At 32.6% G+C, this 21664-nt stretch overlaps 1 protein-coding gene across 3 annotated transcripts in view; it reads left to right on the forward strand.

The window, feature by feature from the left end:
* The window catches only part of LOC114327283 (ethanolamine-phosphate cytidylyltransferase), a 56709-nt gene that overhangs the window by 28105 nt on the left and 6940 nt on the right, over nt 1–21664 (forward strand). For all 3 annotated transcript variants that reach the window (XM_050646623.1, XM_050646624.1, XM_050646625.1), the window contains one exon: nt 15055–15312. In XM_050646623.1, the coding sequence (XP_050502580.1) occupies nt 15055–15312 (258 nt within the window). The remainder of the gene's footprint in view (nt 1–15054; nt 15313–21664) is intronic.

Consider the following 21664-nt stretch of genomic DNA (forward strand, 5'->3'; position numbering starts at 1 on the left):
TGAAGGGGGGTAAGAGCATGATTACATCTCAATCTATTTATAACTCTTATGAAATGGCGATTTGATACAGAATGAAACCATCTTTTAATGGGAATTTCAGGTCGCATTTGTTTGTAATTACTACCAGTTCTCGTGTTTCGATAATACCTTTGCCAATTTTCTTTTTGGTGTCGTCTACTAATAATATCAATATCCGAAATGGGTAGTAAGTTCATGGGAAGTTCTTCACCTATTTCTAGGGCGGATTTGGCTAGCCTGTCTACTATTTCGTTACCCCTAATGCCTGCGTGTCCCTTTATCCATGATATAATGATGTTTTTTCCTAAATTTGCAATTTTATTATAAAGAGTCATAATTTCCAGTTCTATATGATTGAGTTGTTGGTACTTATGTACGTTAGTTAGTCTATCAACGACACTCTTACTGTCTGTAAATATTATGCAGCTATAGGGTTCGTTACTAAATATGTGTCTTAAAGCAAAAAGTATCGCTATCATTTCAGCGGTGTATATCGATGATTCACAAGGCAATTTGAATAATTTTTTAAATCCACTTTGAATATTGATTATTGCACATCCTACTTTGTTTTGTACTTTGGATCCATCTGTATAGTAAAACTGATAATGTGGCCATTTATGAAGTATAAATAATTGAAAAACGGCTGGATTTAAATTAATATCCATAAAAAAGTATTAATTTGTTTTGAGAAAATTTCTTCTAATATATGGGAATACATAGGTGAAACTTGATTTTCATAAGTATAGAAAGTACTTCGGTATTGAGATATTTTCAAGTAACTATCTACAAGAAGGGGACATTTTTTCTTTGTCCAATATTTATGAGTTAGATCTAAAATTGATAACTTATGTATATCCTGCAGATAGTTTGTATTTTTTCCTATAGTTCTAGTAATAAATTTATCACTTAAAAACTGTCGTCGAAATTCCAGGGGTGGTTCTATCGCCTCAACTTCCATTATATTAACGGGTGTAGACTTCAAATATCCAAGACAAAGTCGAAGACATTTATTTTTTTGTATTTCTAATTTATTCAAATGTGTGTTTGCAGCAGTTCCATACAGATGACAACTGTAATCGAAAATAGGACGAATCATAGTACGGTAAAATAAAAGTGCTATATTTGGATCGGCACCCCAATTAGTTCTACAAAAGGCTCGTAGAATATTCATTGCATTTTCAGACTTTTTTATGATATGATGCATGTGATCCTTCCATAGAAGTTTTCTATCCAAATAAGTACCGAGATATTTTATACAATTTTTAATAGGATATTGAATTTGACCTACTGCCAAATGACCTTGTGGAATTTGACGATTTCTGGAGAAAATGCAAATTTCTGTTTTAGATTCTGATATTGCTAAACCAATATTTTGATAGTGATTAAGAACAGCCTTAATTGAGACATTAAAATTATTTTTACATATATCCAATGATTTGTGGGATGTGTAAACTACTACATCATCAGCATATTGAATAATCTTTGTTGTGCTATTAATACAATTTTCTAAATCAATATTATATAAAATATATAACATTGGACTTAATATGCTACCCTGTGGTAGTCCTATATTTGTAAGACGTGGAGTGGAGATGGAATTGTTGATTTTTAAAACCGTCCATCTATTAGTGTACAGTGTCCTCAGAAATCTAGCTAAGTTGATGGGAAAACCAATGTCTACTAGTTTTTTATACATAATGTCCAAATTAACGGTATCGAATGCAGAAGGGACATCTAGAAAAGCAGCCATAGTATACGCATTATCAGTAAAGTTTATTAGTATAGATGAGACTAAGGAAGTTATCGCATCTTGAGTTGATTTTGATTTTCGAAATCCATATTGAGATTTTGGGAAAATATCTTCTTGCTCTAACCAGTGTTCAATTCTATTTTTTATTAATCTTTCTAACGTCTTTAGGAAGCAAGAAGCTAGGGATATTGGTCTATATGAACTATAAGAATTTTCTGGTTTTCCAGGTTTTTTAATAGGTATTAGAATATATTCCTTCCAACTCTCTGGAATTTGTGACGTGTCATTCCAAATTTCATTAAAAATATGTAATAATGATATTTTATATTGAAGTGTTATATGGTATATCATGGAATATGAAATATTTTGTTGACTAAGTACTCGATCTAACTCCCACAATTTAAATGGTTGTTCTAAGCCAAACTTATCCCTTGAAACTGTTTCGCTGTATTCTGGAAAATATTGGGAAGGTACCCACTGAGGAGATATTTTATTATGAAATTCATCTAGCCAGCTTGAATTTGGATTTATTGGAAACTTGTTGGACTGTTTGCGGTTTTTAAAGGCGTTTACTTTCTTCCATACTTCACTGATTTTTGTTTTGGAGTTAAGGCTTTCGCAGTACTCTATCCAATTCTGTTTTTTCTTTTGCTTGAAGAGTTTTTTTGCGACAGCATCAAGTCTCTTAAATTCAAATAAATTATTCCTTGTAGGATTTTGTTTATATTTTCCGTATGCAATTTTACGGTTATCAGCAGCAGTTTTACAACTTTCGCACCACCATTGGTTTGAAATTTGTCTCTTATGTATGACGTTAGATGAAAACTTCGGTATTGCTAAATTGGCTGCTTTATTGATGTTTGCTATTAACTGTTGATAATTACCGGGAGAATTTTCAGCTTCTAGTACAGAGGTGTATAAGTCCCAATCGGCCTTGTTAAGATTCCAGATCTTATGAAAGTTTTCAGTTGGAGATGAAGTTGTATTATCTGTTTCCATGTTTATGATAATCGGAAGATGATTGGATCCATGAGGATCTTGTAAGACACTCCACGTTAAAAAATTTGAAAGATCTTGAGTACAAAATGTTAAGTCAATAGCAGATGGACTGTTACTAGTTGCTAATGTGGGCGACCCATCATTCAGACATATCAAATTACAATGATCAATACTTTCTAAAAGTTTTTTACCATAATTGTCTTCAATTTCACAGCCCCATGCGATACTGTGGGCATTAAAATCGCCACCAATAATAAAAGGCTTAGGAATATCTGTAAAGAATTCCAACCATTGTCTTTCAGATATCTGGGTTTTTGGTTCAATGTATACTGAGACAAAGTAATAGGATTTTTGTTTCGAAAAATTTGAACTGAAATACATTTATGAGTGAAAGGGTGTCTATTTTTAAGATTTATTTCTTCACATCTTATGTTTGATTTTAATAAAATGGCAGTTCCACCATACCCGTCTGCACGATCTGATCTAAAGCAATTATAACCTTTAAAATTATAATAGTATTTTGATTTAAACCAGGTTTCTGAGAGTAATGCTATGGAAATTTGATTTTGATATAGCAGATATTCTAAATTTACTTTATTAGCTACTGCTGAACGACAATTCCATTGCAGCATATTCATATTTGTGATGTCTGCGAATTTGAAGACAAGGGTTGGTTTACATGATTACTAATTAATTGAACTATTTCTGACTCTGATACATTAAAATTGTTTGTTTGTTTTATATTATTTATAATATTGAGAACTACTTCTAAAACTAAACTTATTGTTGAATTTAATTCCTCTGATTGTGATTTTACTCCAACTGAGTTTTTTAAATAATGTTGACTATTAAAAATTCCTCCCGAGACAAAAGATGAGTTTGGTTGAGAAAGAATTTCTTGTCTTGAAATTTCAATGGGATTAGGGCTAATTGGCCTGTGCCTTTTGTTTGGGCTTGAAGATGTAGGAGAAGAAAACATGTAATTAGTAAAATTATTTTTATACGATTTGGGTTGTAAATTCTGGGTCTGCGAGAATTGGGGTTGAGAAGAATGAGACTGTATTATGCTAGATGGGGTAAGTCCAGATTGAATCCGTTGGGGATAATTTGTCGAGGAAATTACACTATTTTCCATGGCAGAGGTATTAAGAGCGACTATGTTGGCGTATGTATTTTTTGGGACCTGTTTATTTGCATCAAAGAAATTAACATTGGAAGAGCTCATGGTTTCCTTCACAATTTTTTGCCTTTTAAATTCTGGACAAGAAGATAAATTAGTTGTAAGGTGATTTCCTTGACAGCTAAAGCAACGTGGTAGGTAGTCAGTACTAGTACAATCTTTTGTGGTGTGGGATTCCTGACATTTACTACATCTCGGTCTACTTCTACACTGACTACCTAGGTGGCCGAAACGGAGGCAGTTATAACATAATAGTACCTTTTGTTTGTAGGGTTCTACTTCCTTAATAACCTTATTAATAGAAATATATTTTGGCAAAATTTGGGATTTAAAAGTAACAATGCAAGACTTAGTAGCTACATATTCTATTGACTTACCTTCATCTGTAATTTTTTCTACTTTACGGTTTATTCTTTTGACGTTAGAAACTTCAAAATTGCAATGTTGATCAAATGGTTTTATTTTACCTTTTATATACTCATCCGAAAAGTCTTGTTCAATATCTCTAATGACGCCCTGTCTATGAAGAATAAATTTTGGAATGTACAATACAAAGTTATTTTTAACAAAAATGTTATCGTTTTTATGAGTTATTAGAAAATTCGCTGATTTATAATCTTTTAACTTGATTCTAATCCTATTCCGACCTATAGAATCAATACTAATAATTTTGTTATCTATTTGCGGGAAGTTAGAGAGAATTATATCTCCAATTTTGAGAGCATTTAATTTGCCTTTGAATTCAGCTGTATTATTTTCAACATAAATATGGTATGGCCCTAAATCAGTACTTACATACACAAATTCCTCTCTTTCTTTTGACATAATATTGTCGATTTTATCATTTGTTGACGAATTTTGATTAATTAATAAATTATTATCAGTACTTACCGGATTATTTTCATTGCAAATGTTATTTTTATTAAAGGTTGTCACCTGTCCGACTGGATAAATATCCATACTTACATCTTTAATTAAACTTATCTTTTTTTGAGGTATATCTGGGGGTACAGGGTCAGGGGGTTTCCCCCCGACTTGCAGGTCCATTTAATTGGTTTTGAACACTCTATCCAAACTTCCTTATATACCACCTTTGAACAACTATTTTAAGACACAATTTTAATCGGATATTGTTTAATTTGGTTTTACTCTTGCCGATAAACACGTCTGAATCGTAGGTGAACTACAGTAGAACTTTAATGAAAAAAAAAAACGCTAAAAACTAATATTTTCTTCGGAGAAATTTAAAATATTGGTTTTCACTTTTGACGTTTTTTTGACATTCGACATGATATTTTGAAATATGTATAGTTTTTATGTAACAATTATTGTAAGTGACTGATTTGTTGAAAGATATTTTCCTAAAATTGTAAGGTCTGTTGATTGTTCAGTAGTTTCAACTGACACTGACAAAACATAAATGGTTACATTTTTTTCATTTTATAAAATAAAATAATGACACCAGTGAGACACTGAAATGAATACGAACTAGTACAAATTGTAACTGTATCTAATGAGAGTATATATTATGTAGATATTGCAAGGCGCCTCCATATAACCCAATCTGCTATGTCAAAAGTTTTAAACAGGTTTCCCGAAACATTAAAAATTACAGAAGAAGATTGGATCAGTGAAGAAAATGGCGTATAAGCGCCGCAAAGGACCGCTTTTTAATTCTTCAGAGCTTAAAAAGTCGCTCATTGACATTTACGCATCTTAAAAACGAGTTGTTAAATGCAAGACAGATTAATCTTAAATCTTAATACTAAAACAATCAGAAGAAAGTTGAAAGATGCCAACCTAAAACTGAGACTCGCTGCCAAAGTTCAACGGATCTGTCAAAACGACAAAAGGTGTCGAGTAGAATTTGTTAATTAATTGATGGATTCGACCGTTACTTGATGGAAGTTCATTTTATCTAACAATAAAACACTGAAAACGTTCGTTTTCTAAACTTACTTACTTTACTCCTCTTGATTCCATTTGGAACATACGGCCTCTACAGTCCCCCTCCATTCATCTCTGTTTCTGGCCAGGGCTTTCACCTCTTTCCATGTTAACCCATTGTCTTCTAGCTCTCTGGTAATATTTCTTTTCCAGCATGTCATTGGTCTGCCTTGTTTTCTTTTTCCAGTTGGTTGGTAATCCAGGGCTTGTTTGGTTATATCATCTTAATTTTTCTTTAATGTGTGTCCAATAAACTTCCATTTGCGTTTATTTATCGTTTTGGCTATCGGCTCTTGATTAGTTTTTCTCCAAAGTTCCTTGTTACTTATCCGATTTGGCCAATATATTTGCAATATTCGTCTAAGGCATCTATTTACAAATGTTTGAACCTTTTGTATAATCTTTTTCTCTATTTTCCAAGTTTATGCTGCATATAGCAAAATGCTCTTTACATTTGTATTAAATATCCTGATTTTGGTTTTGGTTGTTAATTTATTGGACTCCCATGTTTTCTTCAGCATATAGAACGCATTTTGGGCTTTAGTTATCCTTCCATTAATTTCCTCTTCTGTTCCACCGCTAGCGTCAATTATGCTTCCCAGATAGCAAAACTTCTGTACATTTTCTACTTCTTCTCCTTCAATGAATATACCCATTTCTCTTTCCGTATTCATCTTCATAAGTTTGGTTTTTCTTGTGCTAATCTCTAATCCTATTTTTCTTGCTTCTTTTGTCACCTTTTCTGTTTTTTACTGCATAATATATGTTGTCTTTTTTCGGACACCAGACATATATCATTAGCAAAGTCTAGATCTTCAAGATGACCGAAAGCATTCCATCTAATTCCTGTTTTATTTTTCGTTGCCTTCTTCATGACCCAGTCGATTAAGATCAAAAATATGGTATATTAAACAAATAGCAGTAAACAATGGCTGTAACGAACAAACAATTAACAAAATTTTAAACCAAAAACTCCATAAGAAAGCCCTGAAATTAGTGTATCCACCACCACAGAAAGAATCCAGTACCTTCTGCTCTATCACATATACTGGCAAGATAACAACAAAATAGGCAGATACATAAAAAAGAAAGGAATAACAGCAGCTTTCAGAACTAACAACAACTTAAGCAAATATATTAAGAACAATAAGAGCCGAAAGAGAAAACAACTACAGAGAGGTGTTTACAAACTAACTTGTGGTGACTGTCCGAAAACTTACATCGGTCAAACTGGCAGAACTTTTGACAAACGGATAGCAGAACACAAAAGGGCTTTCAACAATAGAAAAACAGACACTTCTACATACGCACTTCACCTTCTAGATCATAATCGTTCTTTTAATGAACAGTTTCAAATTCTGCATATTAAAAATAAAGGCCTTAAGCTATCTTTATTAGAATCTATGGAAATTAATAAATTGAAAAATACAGATATAATTCTGAATGACCAATTCGAGACAAACAGCTCCCCACTCCTCAACCTCTTCAGTTAAAGACTTTAAAAAGGCAAACCCATAGTAATCAATCACTCTGCTGAAACAGCTGTAGTCACATAGTTGTAATAAATTTTGTGGAAGTATAGAAAACAAACGTTTTCAGTGTTTTATTGTTAGATTTGTTAATTAGACTATCGTGCAGTGGAAAAATGTTTTATTCACAGATGAGATCAGAATTCAGTTATGGATGCTAGAAGAGTTGACGAACAATATGCCAGTTGTAACCTCATACAGAGCGTTAGTTTTGGTGGCGACGACAATGCTATACGGCTGTATAACTTGGGAAGGATATACCGAACTTCTGGAGGTGAATGGCTGAATGATAGCTCCCATGTACATTGACAACATTTTAGAAGATATGTTTTGTCATTTGCCGACCCTAATGGATATGACAGATTCGTGTCATTGCACGATAACGCAAGTTCTAAAGTCACTAGAATAGTGAATGCTTACCTTGGTGAGATTCAATTTGAAAGATGTGGCATCATATAGCCCGAATTTAAATTCAATTTCTACGTTCGGAAAAGAAATCGTGTTTCTGTGATGCTAGAACCAAGGGAGCTAAGAAATATGATTTCTCAGGCTTGTATTCAAGATTTGATGCAAAGGCAATAGTCAACGCTCGAGGAGGAAATACTCCTCCATGACAATTTGCCGATATTATTCTCGATCTTGCGCAGCATGCAACAATTAATCTGCTGATAGTCCAGTCCATTGATGAAGGTTTCGGAGCCACGAATATTTCTTCCTACCAATTCTCTTTCTCCCTCGATCTTTCCGTTGAGTATTAACTGCAGTGACCAGTATCTGCTACCTCTCATATGGACCAGATATTCAAGTTTTCTCTTTTTTATCATCTTCGTCAAGTCACCTTCGCCTTGACCTACTCTGTTTAAGACTTATGCCCATGATATTTTGAGCTTTCGACGATATAACCAACTCTCGAAGACTTCTAATTTGTTCATCATATTAACCTTCATGATCCAGGTTCATCCGTATAGTTGAAAGACTGATAAGTCTTGTACACACTTAAATGAATGAAGAAAGTGAAAAAAAGAGAAATATATTAAAGTGTGTAAAAATATTTAATTTCCTTAGCTAAGCGCTTTCGACATATGTGTCATCATCAGAGCTAATGCTACAATAAAAAATTAAACTAATGAGTAAAAAGATGTCTAAATACAAAGTTTTTTAACTTACGTCAAAGTATATAAAAATACTACAGGATACACGTAACATTTTAGGAACATGATTCTTATTTGTAAGGTCAGCATAGTATAGATCTAAGTTTCATAAATGCTTCTCTTGCAGTTACTATAAGAGTTTTAATTTCTTCATCGTGAGCCTCATTTAACAACATCATCTTTAGTGCCTCATTTAACAACATCCTAGTTATTTAAAATGGTTAACTTTTGTAATCGGCTCATTGCTGACAACAGGGAACTTGCATAAAATTTTAAATTCGAAAAAAATGTTATAAATCACATCATCATCATCATCATTCTCTTTGCCTTATCCCTATGCGAGATCGGCTTCCCTAATTGCATTTCTCCACACAATTCTATCTTGGGTCATATCAATGTTAATCCCCTTTACCAACATGTCCTGCCTTATCGTCTCCCCCCAGGTCTTTGGTCTTCCTCTCCTACTATATTTTCATATTATATTATCACAACAGAACATAATTTAAAACATGTATCAAAGATAAATAAAAATTTTTTTGTCTTTCGTTTGGCCCCTAAAGACGATTAAAAATTCAAATTATACCAGCCAGGCCAAAACGCGTCGTGACGTCATCCGGTTATATGTTTACATTCTGCATCAACAAAGTAAACAAAATTGTATATAATTTTAAATTGGACATTATAAACGTCAGTAAAAAATACAGTTTTGTGATGTCACAAGTGTTTTTGATCGTTTGAACTATTCATAGAAAACTTGTAATTTTACAAAATGGCTTTATTTTCCATAGTAAACCTTCTTTCCTTTCCTTTAAAAACTTGTATCAAACTCCAATCTCAACAAACTGGTATATGTATATTATTACAATGACATACGATAAATGTCATTAGAATATAAGTATTTTTATATTCTAATCATTCTAATGACATTATGAGCTGGTCAAATACCGAAGTAGGTGGAGGCCAATAAACTAAAGAAGGAGAAGAAGAATATACCTAAATATAACCATAATCATAACTATATAATAAAACTAAGTGACGTTACGGGTCGTTTGAACTACAGTAGAACCCCGCAAATCCGAACCCCACTAATCCGAACGTTCGGTAAATCCGAACCAACGGAAAGTAAAAAAATTAAAAAAATCAAGACAAAAAAAAACTTAAAAACATGTTTATTATACAGACTAAAACCAGAAAATTAAACAATGTAGGATTAATAAGACTTGGACATTAAAAATTTTCTTAAAAATAAATACGTACTTTAATTACGAATATATAGTGCTTATAAAGGTTAAACATTAAACATAAACTTATCTTGCGAGAATGTTTGGCGACTCAAAATCAACGACAATGAAAGCTTTGAACTACTAGCGTTGCTACTAGTTAGCCTAACTTTCGGATAATCCGAACTTTTCAGAATTCGAACAGGCTGTCCCCCCAGTTAGTTCGGATTTTCGGGGTTCTACTGTATTTTATATCGCAGAAGACTTCAAATTTGTATTTCTTAGTTATTAAGAGTTTTTGAAGCGTGAAATTTTGGAAATCTCATTTTTAAACAAAACTGAACATTATTATGTAATAAAAAAAAAATGTGCAAGTTCCTTATTGGTTGCATAGGGCCAACGTCTTGTTTACTAATTATCACTAACTTTGTCTTTGATGTATTTATGTCAAGTCCGTTATTGGAGCATTTTCTAGTGACTCGCTCTATAAGGAATTGAAGAACATCTATACTTTCATGCGCGGGCATAAAGTATACTATTCTGTAGTTGGTAAATAATCAATAAAAACACAAAAATGATCCAGTACGACATAATAATTATTTATGAAACAGTTCGTGAAGTATGCTTTTTGCGCACGCACGAGATGTTTAGAGCACGAGCGGCGCGAGTGCTATACATCGCGTAAGTGCGGAAAAAGTATTTCACGCACCGTTTCATACAATATTTTATCTACGATAAACAAATTAAAAAAACTGCAACTCTTCGTCACTGGAATACAATTTTTAGAACTTTGGCATTTAAAAATTCAAACATCTTTCACACACAAAACTGTCAAAAGTTTTGTTGTAATTTATTGCTCAATGTCGTCACTATGACAACGCGAAAGTTAAAGATATTTGATTATATGAAAGTGTGCCAAAAATCAGTGCGAAAAAGTAAATTCCATTTAAAATACATTGTTACTCCACGCACTTCTATCTATAATGACAGTTTTCACAAACTAAAAACTTATGCATATATATATATATATATATATATATATATATATATATATATATATATATATATATAACAGTTCGTGAAGTATGCTTTGTGCGCACGCACGCGATGTTTAGAGCACGAGCGGTGCAAGTGCTATACATCGCGTAAGTGCGCAAAATGCAAACTTCACGCACCGTTCCATACAATATTTTATCTACGATAAACAAATAAAAAAAACTGCAACTCTTCGTCACTAGAATACAATTTTTAGTACTTTGACATTTAAAAATTCAAACTTCTTTCAAACACAAAACTGTCAAAATTTTTGTTGTAATTTATTGCTCACATGTCATCACCATGACAACGCGAAAAATAAGGATATTCGATTACATGAAAGTGTGCCAAAAAACCGTGCGAAAAAGTAAATACCATTTAAAATATGTACATTGTTACTTCACTCACACTTTAAACCCTTCACGTACTGCTATCTATAATCAGTGCCGGTTTAACCTAACTTCGGGCCCTGGGCGCTGAATATTTAGGGGCCCCTTAATTGCTACTCGTTGTCAGATTTTTTTACAAGAAAACACATTCATGTATTTATACCCGTAAAATCCATACAGAATTTTTAGCAAACAAAAAGAATAGCAAACGTAAAAAATATTCCAAAAAAAGAATGTGTGTGTACTTTGTACGCACGTAAGAAGTTATACTTCTATTATATGATTATATGATTATAAACGAAATTAATATACTTTTTATTTATATTTTATTTAAATATTAAATTAATTTATACTTACTACTTCTCAAACATTTTTATTAAAACAGTGCCAAAAATTAAAATAATAAAAAAATAAAACACACACAAACACACTAAAAATGCCAGAAATGATTTCTGAACATTAATTGTCGGAAAATTTTTTAACTAAATACGTATTTTCTGAAAATAAAATTATATAATAAATATACTTACAATCATAAAATGTATAAAAAAAAAATAAAAAAATAAAAGTTTCTATTGGGATTCGAACCAACTTACCACGCGGCTGGTATTTGCGTTGTATTGGGATTCTCTCGCATTAAAACTGCGCCACAGAGACAGCTTGTCATTATGTGCGAAGATCATCTAACTAAACAGATTAACCTTTTTGACATTTTTAACTTATGTAAATTAAATTATTTTGATTTTGAATTGAAATGATTTAGAATTGAAAAAATACAACAAAACATAGAGTAAGAAGACAATATATTATGTAAATATAAATATAAATTATGTAAATAAAAGTATTACATACTACTTATGTATTTTGGTAGGTTCAAGGTAGGTATCGGAGCCCGTATAACGACTAATAAATTTCGCAATCACTTGCGTCGTGCAAAGTGGCTATGTTCAAATATCATAACAAAATTTGATCAACTATTTATAAAACACTTACCAGTGAAAGATTCTTTAGCTTTGAATAAGCGAGATCTGCGGCACTCATACTAGGCACAGTTTGATGAGCTTTCACATTGGCATGAAACAATCATCTCTTCTATGTAAATAAGTCCAAAAATATAATATGAAAACTATTTAAAAAGGCAGTATAACCATTAACTAACTTTTTGTTTGTTGTTTCTCTTCCTACAAATTTTAAAACGCAACAAGCATACATTATAACCAAACGCAGTCCCACAGCTGTGCCACAGCTGCCATATTGGATAATTTTTGTCATGTCATTTGAACATCCAATCAGAACAAAGTTATAATGCGCATGCGCCCGGTCGCTAGGTTTTCCCATATAAAATTTCACCGTCATTACGCCCGTAAAGAAGTATAACTTCAAAAATACATTTAAAAATTTATAAAAAAAAACAGAAAGTTACACAAAACAACACATGAAAAACAAAAAATATTTTAAAAAAATACATAATAAATATGACAAAAATTAGATCAATTTTTGCTTGAGTAGGCATTAGCAATCTCAGATAATACTATCACAATTCAGTTGATCCAGGTCTTCATTTTCTATAATACAATAGTGATATGCGTCTAGATTTTCTTGACTCAAATTTGGCGTTAAATATGTTTTTATTTTTTTTAAAGCCGAAAAAGACCGCTCGCCTGATGCATTAGAAGTTGATATTGTGAAATAAACTTGCAGTAAAGGTAAAATATTGTGAAATGTTGCCTTTACATTCTGGATGACACCAAATTTTATAAATGTTTATTCAACTTTTGGCATAATGTTATAGAATGGGTAATTTCATTATGCAAGATCTCTTTGGTTTCATCAACATATTTTTTATATTTCACATATAAAGTATTAACTGACGTCTTGATTGCTTCTTTATCTAGCGTAGAAAATCATCTAACAGTTGATGTAACATCTTTGTAGCATATATCCTCGTCTTCGCAAAAAAATATTTTTGGCTTCTAGTTCAATTTCGCTTAACATATTTCTTACGTCTCCAACAAATCTCAAAATAGATGTCATTATTTCTACTCCAATTGACACGTTTAAATCCACAGTTTCTTCACGTTCACGTATTGCTTTTGCATTAATTCGTTCCAAAGTTTATGTCCAAATCAGCGTCAATAGAGCTGTCTCAAAGATTTGATTCTGCAGTGTCTTGGCTTCATTTTTAATTGCTAATTTTTCGTCTCTGTTTTTGCTTAACTGGAAAAAATAGGTTTGATGGATCGCTAGTTTTTAACTAAAGCATTTACAGCGTCAAAAGTTTCTACAAGCTTTGATTTCATACTTCCAAGAATTAATTGCAAATTTGGTGAGACAGATAGCTAACTGAACCTTTTCATTTATTCTCAGTCCGTTGTAAATGTTCAGCTAAGAAGTAGTCAAATTTAGCCTAGTATACAAGACAACTTAAGGTGATACAGTAGCGATCAACAGGTAGCCAAAACGCGTTCCAAGATTGCGGCTGTAATTCTGAATATTTTTTCGAGATATTTGGCACACGTATTCGTAATATAATAAAGAATGGCGGTACAGAGCCCAATTTGAAAAATATATTAATATGTGGAAATTACTCTGTAATTAAATACAATATTAAGAAAACGAGCCTGTACCGCCATTAAGAAGAACAAAAAAATACACTTTCTTCAAATAACTTTTTTATCCGATGCCTAGATTTTGTGTCATTTTGGAACTACTAATGAAATAAAAAATTTTAGTAGTTCCAAAATGACACAAAATCTAGGCATTGGATAAAAAAGTTTATTTGATGAAAGTGTATTTTTTTGTTCTTCTTAATGGCGGTACAGGCTCGTTTTTTTAATATTATATTTAATTACAGAGTAATTTCCACATATTAATATATTTTTCCAATTGGGCTCTGTACCGCCATTCTTTATTATATTACGAATACGTGTGCCAAATATCTCGAAAAAATATTCAAAATTACAGCCGCAATCTTGGAACGCGTTTTAGCTACCTGTTGATTGTTACTGTTTCCTCTTAAGTAATTTCCTTTATGATGACTCGTTAAATCCTCATTGCATCAACGGAAAGCTAGTCCTTGAGAAGCAAGTCATTTAGTAGTAACAACAACTCTTCTTAGGACGTTTATCCAATAGTCAGCTTCGCATTTTACTTGCTCTTTCAAGGCAGCGTCTATAACTGAAATCAATGATGATCTTGTTATTAATGTAACCATAAAGTTCAGATGAAATTTACTTTCTTCGTGAGATTTGAGCAAAATATTCAAATGTTTCCAGTGGGTCCATCCAAACTATTTTTTCAAATGAAAATAATTTGCACGGGTAACAATAAACAGCTTTAACACTTCGCGTCGTATATTAGCCAATTTCTCTTTTCTTTGCCTCCATTGGTTTTCCTCAAGTTGCTTTTATTTAATCTTCTATAATCTATAATAAGCTTTTTCTCCATCTTCAAACATTTTTTCACAATGTTCTAGGGAATCACTTTTTTGTTTAAAAGTTCACAGTTTTTATAAAATCATCAAGCTTAAAATCAGGATATTTCGAAAACGCGGGTATTTCGTCCTTTTTTTTTCTATTTTGGAAAATACGTAGATTATTTAGAGAACTTTACTTTTTTATTAGTAAAAGGAACGGGTCCTTACGGGCCCCTCCGAGGCCCGGTCCCCTGGGCGCCCGCCACAAGCGCCCAGTGCATAAAACGGCATTGTCTATAATGACAGTTTTCACAAACTAAAAAGTTATACATAGTATGAGATACAGTAGATAAAATAATTTAAAACATTGTTTATTGTATTATATATTAATGCGGTCATTAATATACTTTTATTATTACAGGGCGACTACATAATAGTCGGACTTCATACAGATCCAGTCGTCAACAGATATAAGGGCACCAATTATCCAATAATGAACCTACACGAAAGGGTACTCAGTGTCCTTGCGTGCAAGTACGTTTCCGAAGTGGTAATTGGTGCTCCCTATACCGTTACAAAGGATTTGATGGAACATTTCAAAGTCGACGTAGTGATACATGGAGATACATCTGTTATGATGGACGTGGATGGGAGTGATCCGTACGAATATCCTAAATCGGTAAGTGAATATCACTATTTAAGTCGTATCTATCTATCTGTGTAGCCTATGTTATACATTTTAGGACGTAGGCCGCCCCTTCTTGTCTCCATTTGTGTCTGCCCTGTCATCCATCTGGGACCGGCTTGCCACTTCAAGTCATCAACCCATCCCATCTGTGGTCTTTATCTACTTCTTTTGCGTTGGTATGATCTCTAGTGTAGTATTTCCTTGTTCCACATATCGTCTCTGTGTCTGATGTTATGCCTCGCAAATTTCCATTTAGATTCGGGTACTTTTGCTCTTACATCCTTCAACTTTGTAATATTTCGACTCGTTTCGTTTTTTGTCCTTCAAGTGTATTTGCAACATCTGTCTTTCCATTGCTCTCTGTGTTTTTATTATAAGTTTATCTATATTATACTTGGTTAGTGTCCAAGTTTGCGCTTCATACGTGATTACTGGTAACACACACTGGTTGAAGACTTTAGACTTAAGATGTTGCGCATATTTCTTATTCTTCAGGGTGTAGCCCAATTTGTCAAATGTCGGCCATGCCAATCGTATACGTCTTTTAATTTGTTCTGTTTGATTTTTTTTGCTCGCTTTTATTACTTACGCCAAATATTAATATATATTATTATGCTCTGTATTTTCTCTCTGTCATGAGATTGATCAGCATCTTATTAATTCAATTAATTAATTAATTTTAATTGTTACTCATGGAAACAAAACCAAAATTCAATAAAACTTTCCAATAAAAAATATTCTCAGGGCTAATTGATTTTAATGTATCACCTTTAGTTTGTGGCTTCTAGTGTTTCTCGTTGCTTACTTTATCCAGGACAAAACAGGGAAAATAAATATACTCAAAATCATATAAGTTTTATAAATATTATTTATTTAGATACTATACCATAAATATAAGATCCAAAATGTACCTATGCTAAAACTTTATTCTGTTATCAAAATGTCTTATGGAATAAAAATAATCTTTAATTCTACTATCTCCTTTTTCTTTTAACAAATTTTCATTTAACCCTGCTGTCCTGTTCGGGTCTATTTAACCCAAAAAAAAATTTATTTCATATTTTACAAATTATTACGCGGCGTAACGATTTAATGTTTCGTGACTTTATTATCTAATATGAGGTCTTTCAATTGCATATGAGATAAACAATCAACGTCCTGATTTTTTTGATAAAAATTAAATTGTTACCTAGGGTACGTTCGGGTTAATATGACCCGCGTATTTAAACCGTTAAAAATTACCTGTTGTAGGTTTAGTTGGCAGTATTCTATATTTTCTAACTGTTTGTCAGTCGGGTACATCTATAAATAAAAACAGGTTTCTGCAAGCTAGAACTTGTAGTATAGCTGGACGATGTTGCAAACATAGTTGCAAACCAAATTATAAATATGACCAACATGGAAGGACAGCGTATTTTTGGAACCAACTGGAAAGACTTTGATAAAATTAGTTTCCAAGCATATATTGGTCTTTTATTTTTAGCTCGAGTTTTTAAGTCCCATGGTGAATCAACTGAAAATTTGTGGAATAAAGAAACGGGTCGTAGTATATTTCGATCAACAACGTCCATTGAGCTATTTACAAAAAGTTTGCAAGTAATACCTACGTTTTGTTAACAAAACTACTAGACAGTATAGGAGACGTCCTGGTAAACTTGCTGCAATACGTGAAATTTGGGAAAAATGGGTAGAAAATGTACCAAAATTTTTTACCTCCGATGAAAATGTTACCGTCGATGAGCAACTAGTTGCCTTTAGATACCGTTATCCCTTCAAGTACATTCCAAGCAAGCCAGCGAAATATGGCACAATAATTTGGGCTTTATGTACTTATGAACAGTACAACTTCTTATGCTCTAAAATTACAGATCTATACAGTAAAGCAGGTGCCGAGTCAGAACGAAATCAGTGAATACGTGTGGTGTGTGACTTCGGAGTAGATTTGAAAGGCTACAATATTACTTGTGATAACTTCACGAAATATACCACTGTTGTTGACAATATTGAGTACTCATGCATCATGAATAAATGCATCATGCATCACTTTCATCAAATGAAAAAAGCCCCAAATTATTTGAGATTACAATTCCAATAAGGGAGCAGTGGATACTCTAGATTAGCTTGTTGGCACATGTAAATGTAAGAAGAAGACAAATCGCTGGCCAATGAATGTTTTTTATAATCTGCTGGACATTTCTGCCTACAACGCGTTCGTTTTATGGACATCAATAAATCTCCAGTGGAATACCAATAAACTGGCAATACGGCGAATTTTTCTTGAGGAATTGGAAAAAAGAGTGGTAAAACCAGTCAGCGTTTCCAGAAAAAATACACCAATAACTAAAAGCTCATAAAAACTGATAAAAAGGAGATACGAGCAGTAACGAGTAGACAAGATGGAAATGCAAGTGAACCGTCTATTGACAATCTAACTCTTTCTACTAAACGAGCACGCTGTAAACTTGCTCTAGAAACGATATCATGACTAATTTTGATGTATAATATATCATAAACATATTTGTAAAACCCATTTGTTGTATTACTGTCCCAGTTGTAAACTAAATTAAATTTTTGTAGATATTTGTTACTAGGCATTTTTGTTGATGAAAGAAAAAAATACATTTTACTTTTGTTAATAAGGTATAATTTACATTAATTTATTGTTAGCAAAGTTTTATTTATCACCATTAGCTTATTTTATTTCGATTAAGGAGCATAAACCATAGTTGGGTCATATTGACCCGAACAGTACATTTGTGTACTTGACTCGAACGGGATAGCAGGGTTAAATGATCCGGTAGACTGTTCTTACTATTATATAAAAAAACAATATTTAATTTACCTTTTAAATAGACTGCTTATCTCTTCTATGAATTTATGAATGAATAAATTATGCTGTAAAAACTGTTAAATTGACACAAAACAAATATGGTATGTAATATACAACAACTCTCTCTATTTCACAAATAATCTGACTAACCTTTTTAATCTTCTTTACTTATTCTCATGGATTGTGTTGTCCTCGGTTCTCCCACACATGCTCCTCGGATGCTGCTACGGTCTTTCTCCTCCAAACTGTTTTCCAAACAAAAAACAGCACTCGCTCTAAATCTCTTCTCAATTTAGTCTCCGACTCGATCAAATAATATCAATTTTTATAATTCCAAGATTTTTTTTCTCAGCTCGATATCTTGTGCAAAATTGATACAAACCGGCTACTCGTTCCAGACAGAAACTGGAATTTACTCGGACGCGAGGAGATTGTACTTCTCGACTCGGTCACGATTTCGTCTCAACAGGAATCTGCTTGCACGGCCACCAAATTCACCACTTTACACAAAATCTCTATTTTTCAAACTGGACTGCTCCCTTCTGATCTTAATTGCACTGCATCAATCTGAGACTCAATCACTCTATTCTCCCTCCATCAATCTCTTCGCCAATCACAAGCATTCTCTCTACACATTACATCCCTACTTTCATTTCTTAAGAGCAAATAGTGTTGTATACAAATTTTCTGTCTTGTCAAATTTCCAGGAGATATTAAAATTAATTTTTTTCTTATATCCTAGAAAAACCCTATATTCTAAAACTAAACAAATTTTTTATCGTCATTTCTTTCTAAGAAACCATTTAGAAACATTCTATTGTCTACTCCAACCACGAGTACATTCACTTTCTAATCCGACCGTATTTTACTTCATTGTTTAATTTGTATAAGTCCGTTCGTAGAATCTTTACCACTAAACATTTCCTCTTTCCACGAAACACTGCTTACGGCTAAATCATATTATTTACAAATTTTGGCTATATACAGGGCGATGAAAATTTATGATCTCGTGGTCTTTGACATAAAATTAATTCTCTGAATTTTCCCCATAAAAATTATTTAACAATATATATATTCTCGTACTTTCCATGTCACTTCCTCGAATTATTGTGATAGCAGTATTTTGTTCTGTGTTTGTCATCGTCTTTGTTTTGCCTAGATTCATTTTTAAATCAACTGTTTTTGCATGGTGTTCTAATTCGTCGAGCATGTCTTTCAGTTCTTCTTTACTGTTAGCTATCAGGACGATATCTTCGGCGTATCTAAGGTGACTTAAGTATTGCTCATTGAAAAGTTGCCTATTGATACCTCTATTGAAGGTTTTCACTTCATCATTTGCGCGGTAGACCGATACTTCTTCTACCGATTAGTGATTTATCTCTTACTATTTTGACAACACGAGTCTCCCCCATTCTGCGTGTGGTTATTATTCTTATTCCACTTATTCCATTCTTTCTTTATATTTAGTGTGCATTCGTTTTTACACTGTACGTTACATTTCCTTCAAATGTCTTCCCTCCTCTTTCGATCTCTCAGCGTTTTGCCTGTAATTCTTCTCAGTACTCTTATTTCCGCCGTTTCTAGTAGTCGTTGTGTCTGTATCTAGTCTTGTGATGCATACCTATGTCATTATTGGTCTTACACTGGCTTTATAAATTCTTGACTTCATCTAAGTGTTAATATGTCGGTTATCGGTTTGGCCATATAGTGTTATTAAGGCATCCTGCCAGTCTATTTGCTTTTTGTACTTGATTTCTCACTTCTTTGTCCAGGTTTCCGTAGCTGGAAAGTGTAATTCCAAGGTATTTTATTTTCATTACCTGTTCAATTACTGATGACATCAATTTCTATTTTGTATCTGGTTGGTTCTTTACTGATTACTATTGTTTTAGTTTTCTGAGAATGAAATTGTCATATTGAATTCTTTTGCTCTTATGTTAAAACTGTGAAAGAATCTTTGCAGACTATTTTCATCTCAGGCTATTAGTATTGCGTCGTCTACGTAGCAGAGTATTTCTACTTCTTTATTTCCCATTCTGTCTCCTCTTCCTTTGTTGACGGTTTCGATAATTTTATTCACGATTAAATTGAAAAGCATAGGGCTCAATGAGCTCCTTGTCTTATTCCGCTGCCTATGTCTATTCTTACTTCCATTTTGTTGTTTTGGTAGATGTTTTCAATAATTGTTATGATCTCTAGGAGAATTTCTCTATTATACAGAAGAATATTAAAGCATCAGTTAATAAAATAATTATAGCCAGAATGATCGCCAATATTCGAAACGAATAGGCACCAAAAGAAGAATACAGAAGATGGATCACATCTTCGAGTCTTACTCCGTCAAATGCTTTGTTTAAGTCAATCAGACAGAAATGCTGGTCTATTATTATACTCTAGTGATTTCTCAGTAATTTGCTTTATGACTAATATTGAATCTGTACACGATCTTCCAGTACGAACACCTTGTTGTTCATCCGCTAAACTTATCCTCTGATTTACTATTTCTTGTAAAATTTTAGTTAGGTTTTAGGGCAGCGATACTCAACCTTTTTCTTTCCTGGGCCACATAGTAGCTTTTGCCACAGCTTGCGGGCCGCAATCAAGATGAAGTAGTATACAGGGTGTTTCATTAGGAAACGGAAATACTTGAATGGTGAATAGAGTTAAATGAGGCGGTTTTAGACATACTAAATTTATTGCTCCACCGACTTTATAACCGAGTTACAGGGTGTTTTATCGATTTTGTCCCTTTCTTTCTGGACCCATAACTTTAGAACCACCTTGTATATTTTTTTGATATTTGGTACACATATGTCACATTTAGAACTCAAACTACCCAACTACTAATTACAAGAAGAATCCAGGGCCGGATTAAACAAAATTATAAATCCATTGTGACCTTGAAACACCATCCTGTATATTGAAATTTTCAAAACCCGTTTGCACATTTGAAAAGAGCTTTAATGGAGCTTCCATTTTTTGCGCAGACAATTCAATAAGTTTAATTTCGAAATTATGTCGAAATTTTTAAGAACTCGAACTTTCAAAACAAAAATTTCGATATAATTTCAAAATTAACTGCGCAGAATTGAAAAGAGCAATTAAACTTAGTTTTTTGTACTCTTTTCAAATGTGCAGACGAATTTTGAAAATTTTAATATACAGGGTGTTGTTTCAAGGTCACAATTATTTTAATCTTTTTTTGTTAATCCGAACCTGAATTTTTCTTGTGATTACTAAATGGGTCGTCGCAATGTAGTAAATAAGTATTGATTATTTTTAACATGAGTATTTGTTCATTAACTTTAATAATTTATTATTAAAAGTTAATAATACCTTGCTTTTTAATCAGACTTCTTAAAAATTTCACTATAATTTGAAATTAAAGTCATTAAATTGTCTTCCTCACGTCCAAACACGCCTCAAACACATCTGCACACTATCAAATAATTTGAAAATCATGTGAAATTTGACAAATAATTTGATCACAAGGCCCTTTAGTTAGCCTTCGGG

Source organism: Diabrotica virgifera, chromosome 3 (genome assembly GCF_917563875.1).
Source record: "Diabrotica virgifera virgifera chromosome 3, PGI_DIABVI_V3a".
Lineage (NCBI taxonomy): Eukaryota > Metazoa > Arthropoda > Insecta > Coleoptera > Chrysomelidae > Diabrotica > Diabrotica virgifera.